The 15,380-nt window shown below is 32.6% G+C and overlaps 4 protein-coding genes across 12 annotated transcripts; 2 read left to right on the plus strand and 2 right to left on the minus strand.

Annotated features, from left to right (window-relative positions):
• Positions 1-1,080: 1,080 nt before the first annotated feature.
• Cka (Connector of kinase to AP-1) lies at positions 1,081-7,652 on the plus strand. Of its 2 annotated transcripts, XM_011639485.3 has the most exons (11): positions 1,088-2,092; positions 2,499-2,602; positions 3,335-3,556; positions 3,743-3,947; positions 4,166-4,327; positions 4,469-4,607; positions 5,137-5,258; positions 5,343-5,521; positions 5,618-5,955; positions 6,173-6,484; positions 6,613-7,652. In XM_011639485.3, exons 1-11 carry the CDS (start codon positions 1,823-1,825, stop codon positions 6,780-6,782), a joined length of 2,223 nt encoding a protein of 740 aa, XP_011637787.2. In that variant the 5' UTR covers positions 1,088-1,822; the 3' UTR covers positions 6,783-7,652. The 2 variants fall into 2 exon arrangements, with proteins under 2 accessions (XP_088932142.1, XP_011637787.2); XM_089076016.1 differs by lacking the exon at positions 2,499-2,602 and having other exon boundaries at positions 1,081-2,092.
• A 223-nt stretch (positions 7,653-7,875) lies between these two features.
• Positions 7,876-12,150, plus strand: red (LysM peptidoglycan-binding domain-containing protein red). Of its 3 annotated transcripts, none has more exons than XM_011639483.3 (5): positions 7,876-8,304; positions 8,452-8,737; positions 8,872-9,021; positions 9,091-9,214; positions 9,438-12,150. In XM_011639483.3, exons 2-5 carry the CDS (start codon positions 8,561-8,563, stop codon positions 9,602-9,604), a joined length of 618 nt encoding a protein of 205 aa, XP_011637785.2. In that variant the 5' UTR covers positions 7,876-8,304; positions 8,452-8,560; the 3' UTR covers positions 9,605-12,150. The 3 variants fall into 3 exon arrangements, with proteins under 3 accessions (XP_011637785.2, XP_088932143.1, XP_011637784.2); XM_089076017.1 differs by having other exon boundaries at positions 7,883-8,348; positions 9,091-9,218; XM_011639482.3 differs by having other exon boundaries at positions 7,884-8,304; positions 9,091-9,218.
• On the minus strand, positions 11,467-12,841 carry LOC105427641 (E3 ubiquitin-protein ligase RNF180-like). 5 transcript variants are annotated; one of them, XM_089076019.1, is made up of 4 exons: positions 12,516-12,837; positions 12,272-12,381; positions 11,936-12,149; positions 11,467-11,860 (listed from the first exon to the last, which is right to left on the minus strand). In XM_089076019.1, exons 3-4 carry the CDS (start codon positions 12,116-12,118, stop codon positions 11,696-11,698), a joined length of 348 nt encoding a protein of 115 aa, XP_088932145.1. In that variant the 5' UTR covers positions 12,119-12,149; positions 12,272-12,381; positions 12,516-12,837; the 3' UTR covers positions 11,467-11,695. The 5 variants fall into 5 exon arrangements, with proteins under 5 accessions (XP_088932145.1, XP_088932144.1, XP_011637783.1 ...); XM_089076018.1 differs by having other exon boundaries at positions 12,475-12,836; XM_011639481.3 differs by lacking the exon at positions 12,272-12,381 and having other exon boundaries at positions 12,516-12,841.
• A 467-nt stretch (positions 12,842-13,308) lies between these two features.
• Positions 13,309-15,154, minus strand: Bet3 (blocked early in transport 3). 2 transcript variants are annotated; one of them, XM_011639478.3, is made up of 3 exons: positions 15,049-15,154; positions 14,855-14,927; positions 13,309-14,060 (listed from the first exon to the last, which is right to left on the minus strand). In XM_011639478.3, the coding sequence occupies exons 2-3, from the start codon at positions 14,891-14,893 to the stop codon at positions 13,563-13,565; spliced, it is 537 nt and encodes a 178-aa protein (XP_011637780.1). In that variant the 5' UTR covers positions 14,894-14,927; positions 15,049-15,154; the 3' UTR covers positions 13,309-13,562. The 2 variants fall into 2 exon arrangements, with proteins under 2 accessions (XP_011637780.1, XP_011637781.1); XM_011639479.3 differs by having other exon boundaries at positions 15,053-15,104.
• Positions 15,155-15,380: the final 226 nt, after the last annotated feature.

Consider the following 15,380-nt stretch of genomic DNA (forward strand, 5'->3'; position numbering starts at 1 on the left):
TTCTATTTTTATTTGATGAAAATTATTATCAGAATAAATGATTAAAAATTAAAATTAATTCTAAATCACAAATGGCACAGTATATTCTATAAATATTTTATGTTATTTAAATATTTTTATGAACTTATTAGAGAAACTATTTTGATGTATTAATATACATGTATTAATATGACACTATATAGTATATCTTATATATTTATATAATATATCTTATATACGATTCCATCAAACAAAACAAATATATCATTATCGATAAATTTAAATTATCGATAATGAAATAATGGGGAGATTATCATTAGAGAGATCATTATTAATTTTATTATTAAAGAAATTAAAAATAGAAGTAAAAAACAATATAATATCAAATATTTAAAAAAATTCAAAATAGGACATTTGCAACAAAATCAAAAGACAACTACTTGCAAGTGTGTTTTTCAAGATAGAAAATCAAGAATATTTCTGATTAAAGGATGTATAAAAGAATAGAAAAAAATAAAGGAGGTAAGAATGTAAAATCAAATATTTTTTTAGATTAAAATAAAAAATTATAATGCAAAAATTTAATCTGAGTGCAATAGAAATAAATAAATAAACTATTAAGCACTTGAGATCTTGTCTTGCCAAGTGTTGTCAGTTTCCCTTCTATTATTAAACACATTCTCAGCTTAGATATATTGATTGTTTATTCCGTTAAATAATATTTACACGATGCATGTATATGTAATACTACATATGTAATACTACATTATTATATTCTGAAATCTAATATTTATTGACACAATGTATTGAATGGAATAAATAAAATATTGATTAATCAAATTTTCATTGAAATTCATCGCCATTCTCATACTGTTATGCCTAAGCTTTGCTTAAATCAATCGCGGGTTTTTCCCTCGAAGACATTTTTAAATAAACCGAGCTAACTTCATCCTCGTCAAATAATTGAATATGAATGGAGTGAGCAGCGAGCGTTCCGAAAACAGAGCAGGAGAGAACAGAATTATGTTCGGCGCACAGATTACCGAGATTACGGAGCGTTCATACGGCAACGTGCGCACAATCAGCGTGACATTATTGGTTGGCAGAGAACGTCGCGTAGGGATGAATGGAGGCTCGTGCGTAAGCGGAATGAAGCGAAATGGCCGTAATCGGACGGGACGGGCCAATAAAGGTTCCCTGTCGATGGTGTGACGCGCCGCGTAGCCGAGAACTAGGAAAACAAACGGACGACTCGGATTCTTTGCTCTTTGCGAGTGGACCGCGGCGCGCGCGACGGGGATAGTGAATGAATTTACTGGGTTGCCGATAAAAAAGGTGAATTTCCGGCGACGATGCGCATGGACCGGTCGGCAAAGTGCCCGCGGCTGGATTGTGAGACATGCCGCGCGGTAACTTTCACTCATTGACCTGTCGACAAGCAGCGAGGCCGACGCAACAGCAGCACCACCATCAACACCAGCACCAGCACCAGCACCAGCACCAGCACCAGCAACAGCAACAGCAACAGCAACAGCAACAGTAGTAGTAGTAGTAGTAGTAGTTAGTAGTAGTAGTACAAGAAAGGAAACGATTATCCGTGCCGACCGCGATTACCTCCCGCTTTTCCGGAAGAGAGGTTTTATACGACGTCGGACGATCGCGGGATATTTTTTTTTCACGCACGGGATCTCTCGGACACACGGCGCGGCGTAACTGCGTCCGCATGCGTAATAATTGTCTCCTTTTCCGACGGGCCGATCGAAATACATTGTCCGACCGGAGAGCACTCTTGGGGTACTCCGCGAAGGAAGGGAAGTTGCTGTAATGGCCGCCGTGTCATGAAATGAAGGTGCCCAGTCAGTTTTGTGGTGCCACAATGGAGGATAGCTGCAGCCCCGCGTCCCAGAATCACAACGGCCAGCTGGCCGGCGGCGCGAACGTATCCCTCGCCAACAACAAGCACCAGGGCGGCAGCGACAATGGCAGCAACGGCGACGCCAAGGACCAGCGGCCGCAGTACTCGATGCCTGGCATTCTGCACTTCATTCAACACGAGTGGGCCCGCTTCGAGCTCGAGAGGTCCCAATGGGAGCTGGACAGGGCGGAATTTCAGGTACAGAGTCCCCGGACTCGGAAACTGCAAATCGCGCGTGAACGTGCGTGCGATGATCGTTCGTTTTATTGCCACTTGAGTTGTCATGTGACAGAAGGGAACACATAAGGAAACGCGAAACAAACGTCGTTAACGAGTTAACGCGGATAAAGTGCATCGATGAAAGATCGCGAAAGAATGCTTAGCGATGAGCATGTTGTAGCTCGGGTAGTTATTAGTGTCGATGTTGTTTTTCAATTTGTCACGCTGTCAAAAAACAGCTGAATTTTTTTTCTTTGATATTTGAATCATTCTAATTTATTAATGTTTACATATCTTAGAATATACAAAGGGATTGCAAATGTAAAATTGTTGGGATTGTTAATGATATATTATTTAATTCTTCCTGATGTTTTTTATTATATAGGCTAGGATAGCTTTTCTTCAGGGTGAAAGAAAGGGACAGGAAAATTTGAAGAACGACCTTGTAAGGAGAATAAAAATGTTAGAGTATGCACTTAAGCAAGAAAGGTAAATGAATTAGTATTATGATTAGTATTATTAATTATATAACATATGGACACCTATATATTATATGCATCATTTACATATGTAAATGACATTTCTTGTTTTTAAGAGTGCTCCATCCTTTCAAATACAAATAACATCAAATTTTTATCAGAAGTTAAGTCATTCAATAATGTTTTATGATAAAAGAAAAGATAAATTAGGAAAAAAATGATCTTTGATTTCTTGTATGTTTCTCATTAAATTGTATTATTCATACATGGATGATATGATGATTAAGAAAGAATTTAAGAAATTTTTGCCAATTTTGCAAATTTTTAAACAATGTTAATATTTAAATTCCAAATATGGTACATGATATTTATATGTATTTTATATCTAATTATTTATATATATGTATCAATAAGAAAAATTATATACTTTTTAATTTTCCCTTCTTGGCTTTTTTTGCTGAAGTAAATAAAAATTCTATTCTATATACTTTTTAATTTATAAAAAATTATATGTTGATACACTATATTCTTGTAGACTGTGATTATTAAATCTAAAATATGAAATCAGATAAACTTGATTGGAATTTATTGTTAGAGTTTCTGTATACAAATGAGATATATAGACATTAACATTATGCTACTAGGCTATCATTATGCTGATTATGCTCTGTCTGTATATTTTATAGTAACAGTCATTCAGTATGATAATCTTATAATACCATTTCTTGTAATTTCTATATAGAGCGAGGTATCATAAACTAAAATATGGTACTGACTTAGTAATGCAAGGAGATGTCAAACCACCTCTTTATGAAGAAGGTACCACGTGCAATATCTCTGAAAGTGGTAGTGGCGGTGGTGGTGGTGGTGGTGGAGGAGGGGGAGGAGGGGGAGGAGATGGAGAAGCTTCATTTACATCTGTCAGTAATGTTAGTTGGAGACAAGGTCGTCAACTTTTGAGGCAGTATGTAATCTATCTACTTTGTTTTTAAAGATAGTTCAAAGTATTTAAGTTACTAATGTTAATTTTTTCTTTATTTATATTTGAGTTAAAATACTGTATGGGGACAGAAAAAGAAATATTATTTAATATTAAGCATCTAATTATATTGTAAAAAGATACTATAGTAGAACTCTTTTTTTTTTTCAGGTATTTGCAAGAGATTGGATATACTGATACAATAATAGATGTACGGTCAAATAGAGTGCGATCATTGCTGGGCTTAAACAATAATACAGACACAGAGGAGATGAATACTCCAGCGTTAAACGGAAACGAAGGAGTAGCACAGGATAAACAAGAATATAATGAAAGTCTTGTACGCCGAGGAAAGCAACAACATCCTCAAAAAAAGGTAGAAAAAATATCTTATCGGAGTTTGATTAAAAAAACTTGAATTATGTAACATATACCAAATTCAAAAGTATTATATTGTTATTGAATTTTATATATTTACATAAAAATTTATAATACAAATTATAATGAAAGTTCAGAAAGCATTGAAAAAGTATCAAGATGTATAATTTTGCGTACTTTCTCAATATATATAAAAATATAATATTTTAATTTTAGCAACAGCCATCTTCTATAGCAGAGGCAATGATATTAGACACCGAAGCGGCTGTTATAGCGAATTTCGAATTTTTGCGTCACACGGATATGGATATGGAAGAAGAAGAAGGAGATGTAGAAGATGAAATTTACGATGCAAATACAGATACCAAACCAAATAAAGTAATTTCTCTCTGTTATACTCTCTATTACACTTTTGTTACTGTATATTTTTATTCTACTATATTTTGTTTTGTGATATATTTATGTATGACGTATACTATTATTTTTTTTTTATTAATACCTTAAATTTTTGTCTTGTAGGCATCTATTCCTCTTCTAGCGGAGGACGTTGATACAGATGCAGAGGCAGAAGAAGTATTAAACGAATTAAATCTTCTCACAGAAATTGAAGAATCACCGCCTGGTTCTATTCATCTGGAAATGAATTCTTCAGACTGGAGTAAGTAATTTGTCAATCTTAATTCTTATATACGGAGTATCTCCAAAGTCTGTTCGTTTTTATATTTTCGGAATATTTATAAAAATATAGAATTTATAGAATAAACAGAAAAACGAATTATATAGTCCTTTATTTTAAGAGGCCATTTTCATGAAAAAATTTTTCTTAGAGTTCCTCAAAAGTATTTTTATAAAAATTGTGTTTTAATTTTAAGATTTTTTTAACAAGATATTTAAATTCCTTTTTATTAAAAATTTTTCACTCATAAGTTTCCACTGATTTCTTGAAGAACAGAGAGAAAATATATTGATAAGGTTAAACCCATGAAATTAAGAATACGTCATTCAGTTTTTCTATTTTCAATCTTTCCAAAAATATAGAAGGCGCAAACAGATTTTAAAGACACTCTATATTATGAATTTTAAATTAATAATTTAAATTTTAATATGTAAAACTGTACATATATAATTGTACATATATAACTGTACATATATAATTATATTTTGACAATCTAATGTTTTTCTTGAAGATGCGTTACATAGAGGATTACAACCAGATCCAAGACGTCCAAATAAAGAAGGTGATTCTACATTGGAATTAGGCGAATTAGAACAATTATGCGTTAACAATGATGCAGAAATATCATATGATGTAAGTTATGAGAATTTTTCTATATCCGACAAATTGATATGTTACAATTCATTGATGCTTGCAATGTTATGGTTTATCCAATAGATGGTTTCCACCACAAAAGAAACCTTCAGAAAAACATGGAACGCAAAATATACGTTACGATCACATTTTGATGCTGTTAGGGCACTTGTCTTCCATCCCACAGATCCAGTCCTCATCACTGCGAGCGATGATCATACGCTGAAATTGTGGAATCTTCATAAGACTGTACCAGCGAAAAAGTTTGTAAATTTGTTTTATTATAAGAATGATAAATTAGCATTATTATAAAGTTATATTGTATACATATTATTATATCTCTATTCATTTTTTTGCAGGTCAGCTTCGTTAGATGTAGAACCACTTTACACATTCAGATCACACACTGGACCTGTATTGTGTCTAGCCATGTGCAGTGCCGGCAATCGATGTTACAGTGGCGGCTTAGATGGCAATATCCATTGCTGGACGCTTCCATCAGCTAACATCGATCCGTACGACTCATATGAACCAAGTGTCCTTAGTCACACGTTAACAGGACACACGAATGCTGTTTGGGGTTTGAGCATGTATCATTTGCGTCCTACCATGCTGTCGTTCAGTGCAGATGGAACTGTAAAATTATGGGCTCCACAGGCCCCACAACCTCTTCTCAATACGTATGTTTCGGAACAAGGTATATACAAACGTTATTTAATATTAATGTTTTAAGCTCGAAACAATGCGCCATTAGATAATTATTAGCAAATAGCAAGTTATATATGTTAAAATAATACGGGAGTCTGAAATTCGCACAGCTTTATCTAGCAAATATTGATCAAATGTAAGTTTTCTCTCTATGTCATATATTTCCAGATGATTATATCATAATGTTTCCTTTTTTTTTTTTATAGATGGCATACCGACTTCAGTTGATTTTATCAGGGACGAACCGCACAAGCTAGTCGTAGCTTATGAAGGAGCTTGCGTGGTATTTGACACTGAAACCGGCGCGATCGTAGCGCGACTCGAAGCGAACGAGACGAAAGGCGTAAATCGCGTTGTAGCACATCCGACATTACCGCTCGTTGTGGCTGCACATGAGGATCGACATATTCGATTTTATGATCACCGATCGGCTACTCTTGCACACGCGATGGTAGCGCATTTAGATGCAGTTACTAGTCTCGCTGTAGATCCCCATGGTTTATACTTACTTTCAGGAAGTAAGTACGAAGAATAAAAAGAAAGAAGATTAATCTTATCACGATAATGAGATTATAGGCAAAATACTTCAAATTACACATGTATTTTAATATAATATGTGTCTAATTTGTATTTTATCATCACGCAGGTCACGATTGCAGTATAAGATTGTGGAATATGGACAACAAGACTTGTGTTCAGGAGATAACAGCGCATCGAAAGAAATTCGACGAGAGTATTCTGGACGTAGCGTTCCACCCATCACGACCGTTTATAGCGAGCGCCGGCGCAGACGCTCTCGCCAAGGTGTTTGTGTGAAATGTGAAAAATCCAAGATACACTCACTACATCAAAATGATTTCTACTATTACATCAAATCGAGCAGTTTTTGTACTCGTATTCATTTTAGATAGCCTTATATAACTTTATGTGTCCACCGACATCACATACATACAAACACAACATATATAAATATATATATATATATATATATATATATACATACACACACATTCACACTTCCGATATATTTCCGTTATAACTTTGATCGTTCTACCATTTCCGAGGTATCAATTTATAAAGAAATCAAATCGCTCGCGTAGGTATTCATAAAGGAAATGAAAATTATCAGTACTTGTCTGTGACAGTTTATGGGGGGAGGGGGGAAGAATAATTTTAAATATATAAACGCTGCTTGTTGATGTTAATCATCATTAAGTAGCCGATACTATTTGGTATAGCGGGGAGGGGTTATCATGTAGAATATTAGCCGACATAGTCCTGATAATTAGATAGAGGAACCAGCCCCTTACCCACAGAATCCAGGAAATACACTGCCGCGGTAGCGTAATATTTATCCTTACGTTAACTATTTATTACCAATATCGCTGTTACTGTTGCACAGCTACTGGGGATTAATACAATCGTAATAATCGACGATACAGTTGTCCTAATAAATAAAAAAAAATGCATTAATTAGTCTCCCATTACACATAATTTTTCTTGCTGCCTTATATATTCATCGAGGCCAGCACATAGTAATGATAATAATAATCATAAGTTAATTATAATAGATATAATATTAATAACAATAAATTATAATTGTGTGTTTCTCTCTGTAATATATTGTATTTAAAAATAGATAACTGTGTAACGTATTATAATGAACATTTTTTTATTAAAATCTCATTCCATTATTTTCTTATTTTACATGCCCACAAATCTAGACCGCTTACAGTAAGCGTCAACCTTTCTCATTTATCACCGCAACAAAAGAAGAAAAAGTAAATCTCCGGGTCATCGAATTTCACGCGGTTGCATGATTACCTCGGTCTTTTTTTATGCAATCGCATGTGATACGTGATTCGGAGAGCGGGGCACAAGTCGTCTTACGAGGGAGTGGGAGGAAAGGGAAGAGAGAGAGAAAGAGATAGATAATCCTTCCGATCTTCGTTATATCAAGCGGAAGGAGTAATGTCAGACTTGTACTCGCGCTCTCCTTTGAGATTTCACTTTCCTCTTGTGAACGCGTATAATGCCAACTCTCAGCAACGAGCACAGTGGAAAAAAAGACATTTGCAATTTTGCCGCCTGAAAAAAGAGAAGAGGAATTCTCTTTCATTCAGACGTGATCGTGCTAATCGGCTGAAGGCGATCAGCCATAGCGGGTGATCTCGTGATTACTCCCCGTGACCGATCGGAAGGCGAGACCAACGAAAGAGCTGTCGATGATCCCGAGAAAAATGACGAAGTCTCGCGTGCACGCGTGCACCACGTTGTGCCAGGCATGAAGACGCATCCAGTATCATCCTGAGTCGTTTATCATCGTTCCACGCGCCTCGTAAGTGTTAACATCTTTGCATCGAATCGAGGTTCACAAAATCGGTGAGGAGAAAAAGAACGGTCGTCTCATTGAGAGATGAAACATCAAGGAATTCGGTACTCTCTTCAACGATCGACAGTTCGTTTAATTCGCGAAATCCTCCAGGCAGGTTATGTGAGACTCGTGGATCGCTCGGAGGGACGATCGGAGGGACGTAGACGAGTTATGGTGTACACCCCGGTCTCTCGTGAGCGTCATCGCTTGTGAAGGCCTAATGGAGCGGAACGGTGCCCGAGAGATGGAGGAGCGTAGATGCATTCGAGATACTGGAAGGGCCCTGAAGAAGTACGGGAGCACAGCCAAGCACATGACACGGACCGAGAGCTTGGTGAAGCACACGGTGTGCCCCACGGACACCCTCCAAGGGATAGCACTTAAATATGGAGTTACGGTACAACATATATTGGTCTCTTATTTTTGTACTTCATTTAGAAACATTGTTATCATTTTATTCTGCTCAAGGCAGAACAAGGCAGAACAAGGTGAAACTTATCTAATATGTGATTGTTTTTTTATTTCTTGTAGACGGAACAAATAAGAAGGATTAACCGATTATGGGCGTCAGATAGTTTATTTTTACGAGAGCATTTGCTTATTCCCGCTAGTGCGGAAAGTCCTGCTTCTACGTATAATGATGAGCCGGTAGTTTCTGAAGAATCCGATATCCCTCCAAATGTAAGAATTATCAATGTTTATTATCTTGCATCAATTGATATGTCTTACAAATGTATATTTATCTTGCAGATATCTAGTCCTTCTTCAATATCATCATCGATTGGTGACGAAAGTTCCATTAATGATTTCTTAGCTAAGATGGATACTTCTATAGCTAATGCTAAGAGAGATGTTAAGCGTGCTCAAGGGAATAGTGAGTAAGTTATTTTTTATGCTTTATATGCATTCATATAGAGAGACATATTTCCAAGCATGTATTATATGAAGATTTATACTGATAACCTAATGAAAATATAAAAAGCAGATTTTTATAAAATACAAATTTCTTATTTGTAAATTCATGTATAAGTGCAATATGTTATCAAGAAATATTACAAAATAAATAATAATACTTTATCCATAAATAATTTTTACAGATTTTGCGTTGACAGCAATGACATTTATGTACAACGACGGCGTGGATCTGCTAAATTACGAAATTCATTTCCTACCACGTCAAATACTTATTCGACGTCCTCCTCTGATCCTGTCAGACCAGTGTCCTCTAGTGATATGCATAACTTTCCAACTGCTGTGGTTATGACGCAAGGAAGAAGAGTAAAGACTTCCTTACAAAGACTCGAGCAGCAGCAAGACGAAATGTTCCAGTTGTAGCGTTTAAGTTTTATTGGGCTGTAATATCCTGTGTGTGTCGACTGTTATTAAAAAAGCTTGTAGGAAAGGATGTACTGTATATCAATGCGAATAGGATATCGTTTATTACGTCTAACGTTGATAGATCCAGTTATCTTGATTTAACTACGTTAAACTGCACGGCGCTCTCTTTCTCTTTTCTCTCTCTCATTCACGCGAAAGATTGTATCCTGCAGCTAATCTAAGTAATATTCTTAAGATTTACATTATTATTATATCTCGATTTTATAACTCTTTCTCATTATAATAATATCACAATGACTGGATCAGCTAATCTTTGTACGCAACACTAAACACTAAACTGTTTTACATAACGTTGCTTAGTGGACCACATGTGCCTTGAATATTAATGTCTGCATTATGCAAGGATCCTCTTCATGCTTCATTTTTTTTCCGATTAAGTCGCATAAAAATCGATGTTTTCTTTTTCAAAGGCTTTATTTTTTTATTTTCTGTTTTTTAATTTTTTTGAATACTGTGATGATCTACCTAAAAATTTGGCAAAAAAAAGTGACAAAAACCAAAAACTGCTTTAAGAGTATTAGGTAATGCGTAATGAATAGTGAAATTATAAATATGAGCAAAATATAGAATTTATTTACTTAAAATGCAATTTTTTAAACTGATTGTTATATTTGTTATAATGAAAATATATATTTTATTTTTTCTCTCACTCATTACCATAAAAATTTTGTTCACCAATGATAAAAAATATATATACAATATTTTTCTAATATTAAATATATATAAAAATGTTATTGTTGTCTACAATTCTAATAGGGACATAAATGAATTAAAGAGACACACCATATTATTAAACAATTCCTTTAATATCAATTCTTAGCTGGACTAAGCTTTTTACGACAAATATTGAATTCATTAAAGTTAGAACATATTTTAAATAATATTTAATCAATTGAGATATAATCTTTTAACTAAGTCTGAATTTTTCACAAGAAATTAAAGATTCAAAAATAAAAAAATCCATTTTAGGGTTTATAATGTTATAAATAATACCTTTAATATAGTAAATCAATTAAAATTAGAAACAAAATAGCAATCTATATTTTCCTTTAAATGCTGCACACACATTGATATACATTGTACATCAAATTTTTATATATATATATATATATATAATATATATATATATATATATATATCCAGTTTTGTACATTATCTCAAGAAATATCTATATTTTACATTGTATATACAGTAAATAACAGTACTAGTTGACAACGTTATCTATAATTAATATCACACAGTATCATACTGTATAAAAAATATATAAAAATGTTATACGAATTAAAATATCTCTGATACATTCTCGCCACTCTATATATATATATATAAAAGTTGGAAAAAATATAAATGAATGATATGACGAATAATGTAAATATGAATTAAATAAAAGATACAAAGGGAATATAAGAGACAGGATTAGTAGAAGTTAGGTTAACAATGTGCGCAAATATATTAGTAATCTTAATGTATACAATTCAATACATTACGTACGTTCCGGCTCACATTTGAGCTATCTTTAGCAAATGATCGAAGTTTAAATAAATACAGTGTAAATAAGTAAACGAGAACTGTGTAATAAAAATTGTAACAAAAGAGTAGTAAAAGCTTGACCAGTAGATTTTATTATTATTTATGACATTATTATTTATGATTGCAATAATGGAAAATTTTTGTACTGCATCAAATTAAGGAAATCGACACAATACGATTTAAGTAACATAAGAAAAATTATTTCTGCAAAAATATATTTTCTACAATTTCAGGATTTTAAATTATGAACGTAATTTCTAGAAATATATAACAACATATATCACATAGATTATAGTCTATATTCTGAATCCTCTTTTATCGATAAAAGTTCCTCTAAAAATGGCTCTTGTGAGACACTTTTAGAGACAATTTTATCAATAAAAGAGGATTCGAAATATGGATCAATATGTACATAGAATGTTTTTATTTATTGTTTTAAGCTTTCACATAATATGTCTACTTTAGAGTTAACTATTCTTATAGGAGGTTTCACATATTCATTGCAGCAACACTTCATCTCATTCACAAAGTTGAAAGATCCTAAGCGACTGTTGCAGTATGGACAGTATAACTTTCCTTTGATCCAAGATTTCTTTAAAAATAATTATCTAGATTCATACTTCATTCACAGATGTGCATATTTCAAATCTTGATAAGGAAAATATACCTGATCAATTGCATTCATAATCCAATCCGGTACATTTTCCAGAGTCATGTAAGAACAGCAATCAAATTCATTCAATTGACATTTCATATTTGCTGCATCTTGCTTCACCTCGTGATGCGCATTAAACAAAACAGAGTCACCCTTGAAAAGAGATTTACAACAATGCCTGCATCTCACTTCCATTTGTAGAAATGCAACGATACAGACAGAATATCTGAGGAATAATTATTATTATTATTACCGATTCAATTGTAATTGATGGGTGATATTTTACAAAATGTCAGGTAAAAATAATATTCATAATAAAAAAATGAAAACTTAACCATCTCGGCTTACCAAAAAAATATAGTAGCTCCACTTTAATTATTAGTTATTTTAATAATCATATATAATAATTAAAACGTATGTTTTTCCTAAAATTATATTTTATATATGTTCACATATAACTAAAATAAAAAGTATATATGTAAAATCGCAAAAAAAAAATATCGAAATCGAATTCTACAATTTTTACATTCGACCACACTTGACACAATTACCACATAAGGTTTGTTTTCTGTTTCTGCACTGAACTGCTAACCTAAAACATTCCGTCTCATTCGTATGGCTCAGTGTTCAATGCGATTGACTTAGTCGATGAATAGCAGATTCAAATCTGGCCTTCGCCCCATATTGTTCTGTAATTTTTGACAGTTCATGTGGAAACTTATATTTAGATTAAGGAAAAAATTCACTTTGTGCTTAATTGCACTGAGATTAAGAGTGGAAAAAAGAATTAATAGGAAAAAAGTGGATCTGATACATTGTTAGGAGGTCCAGTAGCTACAATTATGTCTACTTGACAGAATAACAATTTAAAAAAAAATTCTATCTCGCTTTTGTCAAACTTTAAATATATATCTATTTCATTTTAAGTGCAATGAATGTATACTAGTTCAGTTACAAAAAACTATCTAAAACCAATGTATATAACGAGTTTTTCAACAAGAGACAAATCGACAAGAGTCACTGGTTTTGCTTCTTACTGAATATTAGAAAAAAACAAAATGATTCGATTTGTCTTTTAGTAAATCTCCAACCTTACCAATACTGGATATTTGGAGTGTATTATCATAAATAGAAAATTAATCGTAGGAAATATAGGAACTGTAAGGAATCAATTAGATTGGTAAGAAATTAAGAATGGTTATTATAGCAAAGAATCTTGAATTTGAGTTCTGGTTGGCTCCATTAATGTTTCTGTTCTTTTCTACATCTATCAATTAAAAAAAAGAAAGTTTTTATCACATTTTACATAAAAGAATAAAATCAAACATGTTGGTCATTCACAAAGGAGATATTGTTTGTCTTAATAAGATAGGATAATTCGAGAATGATTTTAAACAATTTGGTATGTATTGCTTGTCTCACTTGCTACAATAACGTGATTAACATGAGAATGACATTTATATATATCATATATTACTTTTAATAGAAAGTTTGCGGAATGCAAGCAGTGGAAATATACACATCTAATTGTTATAATGCAATTGTCTTAATGCAAGATACAAGATATTTTATCATTATAACGATATACGCAATATCATAGATAATACAAGATTTGTATATATCTAAATAATAAATATATTCAATCCTCGCCTGCTGGTATCGCATCTTCTAGTCTTTTAACGAACTTTACACGCAGCTCGGTCACATTATCATTCTTGAGTTGATCCTGAACAAACCAGCAGGCAATTTCCATCTGCACCATTTCACAGGCACCTCTAAGTACACCGGGCAGAACATTACAATACTTCAGATTTGAATAATTATCTGGCAATTCTACAAATTCTGTTAAAGGATTTGTCTCGAAGCATAAGGAGAATTCATCGCCAGCTGGACTCCAATTCGTGATTGATGGCGTTATGCCAAGAAATATCTTAAAACCACTCTGAATTTTTTCTGCCGTGTCCCTAAAATCGTAGCATCGGCCGGAACCAGTCCGTGCCAGGAAATCCTCTATCAGTCGTATTCCAATGTTGTATCCCATTCTTTCCAACTGCTTGTTGACATCCTCTACATTTTCGTAATCTTGAAGCAACTGGGCCACAAGTGAACCATAAGTCAAAGTGAACAGTTCAGAGTTCTGTAATTCATAAGAGCAAATCTATAACAGACATTTGGCAAAATCTATTCAAACACATTTAGCTATCAGAAATATCAGTTACAACTCCAATTTGAAATAAATACAAATCTAAGACTTGATTGTATATATAACAAGTTGATATAGTTTTCTCTTTCTTTTAATTAGCTCACTGTATATAGAATAAACTTTCGGATACTAGTTGTGATCTTAATTAATTTTATTCTAGGAGAACTCAGGATGATTTTGATAAAGATCAAAACCAATATTGAAAAGTCTCATATATATGATGACATCAACTGCAAAAAACGTTTATCTCCTTTTCTATAGATGTACTAGATTAATCTTAATCTTAGTTTAACTTTTATTTTTTTTATAATTGTAAAAATTAGAAAATAATAAATTAAATCAAGATTAAAATTAATAGACATTGATAAAAATGGTCATTAAAAGCTATTGATTTATTGCATGTATATATCTTTGGCTTGTATTGACTCTGAAATTGAAGTTACACTTATCTATTAACAAGGTCAAATTTTAGAGAATGTTAGTCCTACGACTTTAATTTATTATCATTGATTTTTATGGGATGATTATTAATCAGCTAAATTGTGAAAAAATATAATTTATAAAATGTATCTTAAAAGTATATTCTTTAGAATACGACCATAACCTCGAGATTCTGTTTCACAATAATCTGATATTCAAAACAGACGTGTGTATGAAAATATCAAATAAATTCTGTTAACAGAAAACCAATGTTGCATAAATATCTTGTACAAAATAACAATACTTGCCACTTTTTTAGTGTCGAGTTTCGTTCCTGTTCGTGACATGTTGACAATTGACGGAAAATAGTCCTATTGTATCCTGAACGTTTGAATAATGATAATTATTTACATGATATGCGTCTTTAATTAAGCGTTTTAACATTAAAATAAATACAAAGTTTCGAATAAAAAATCAAAGATTGCCAATAAATTAAAATTACTTAAAATTTAATTTCTGCGCTCTGTCGATGATTTAGTTTTGCATTTATTGCAACTAGTGAATTATCTGCACCTTTCGTCTGTATTCATTTTGAACTCTGAATTCTGAAATCATCAGTGTTGTTTTGCTCTTAAAATTTCCTACATTAAAAAGTAAACATTTATATATTCAGACTTTAAATAAAATAACAGAAACAACAAATAAGAAAATACGTTTAAATTAAAGCAATAAATCATAAATTGCAATAAATCATAAATTGACAAATTTCAAGATTTTTCTCTCTTATTGCACCTTCTACACGTTTTAAGAATTAAATTTACGTATGAATATATT

This window comes from Pogonomyrmex barbatus, unplaced genomic scaffold (genome assembly GCF_055798465.1).
Source record: "Pogonomyrmex barbatus isolate J1 unplaced genomic scaffold, ASM5579846v1 scaffold2, whole genome shotgun sequence".
NCBI classification, from domain to species: Eukaryota; Metazoa; Arthropoda; class Insecta; order Hymenoptera; family Formicidae; genus Pogonomyrmex; species Pogonomyrmex barbatus.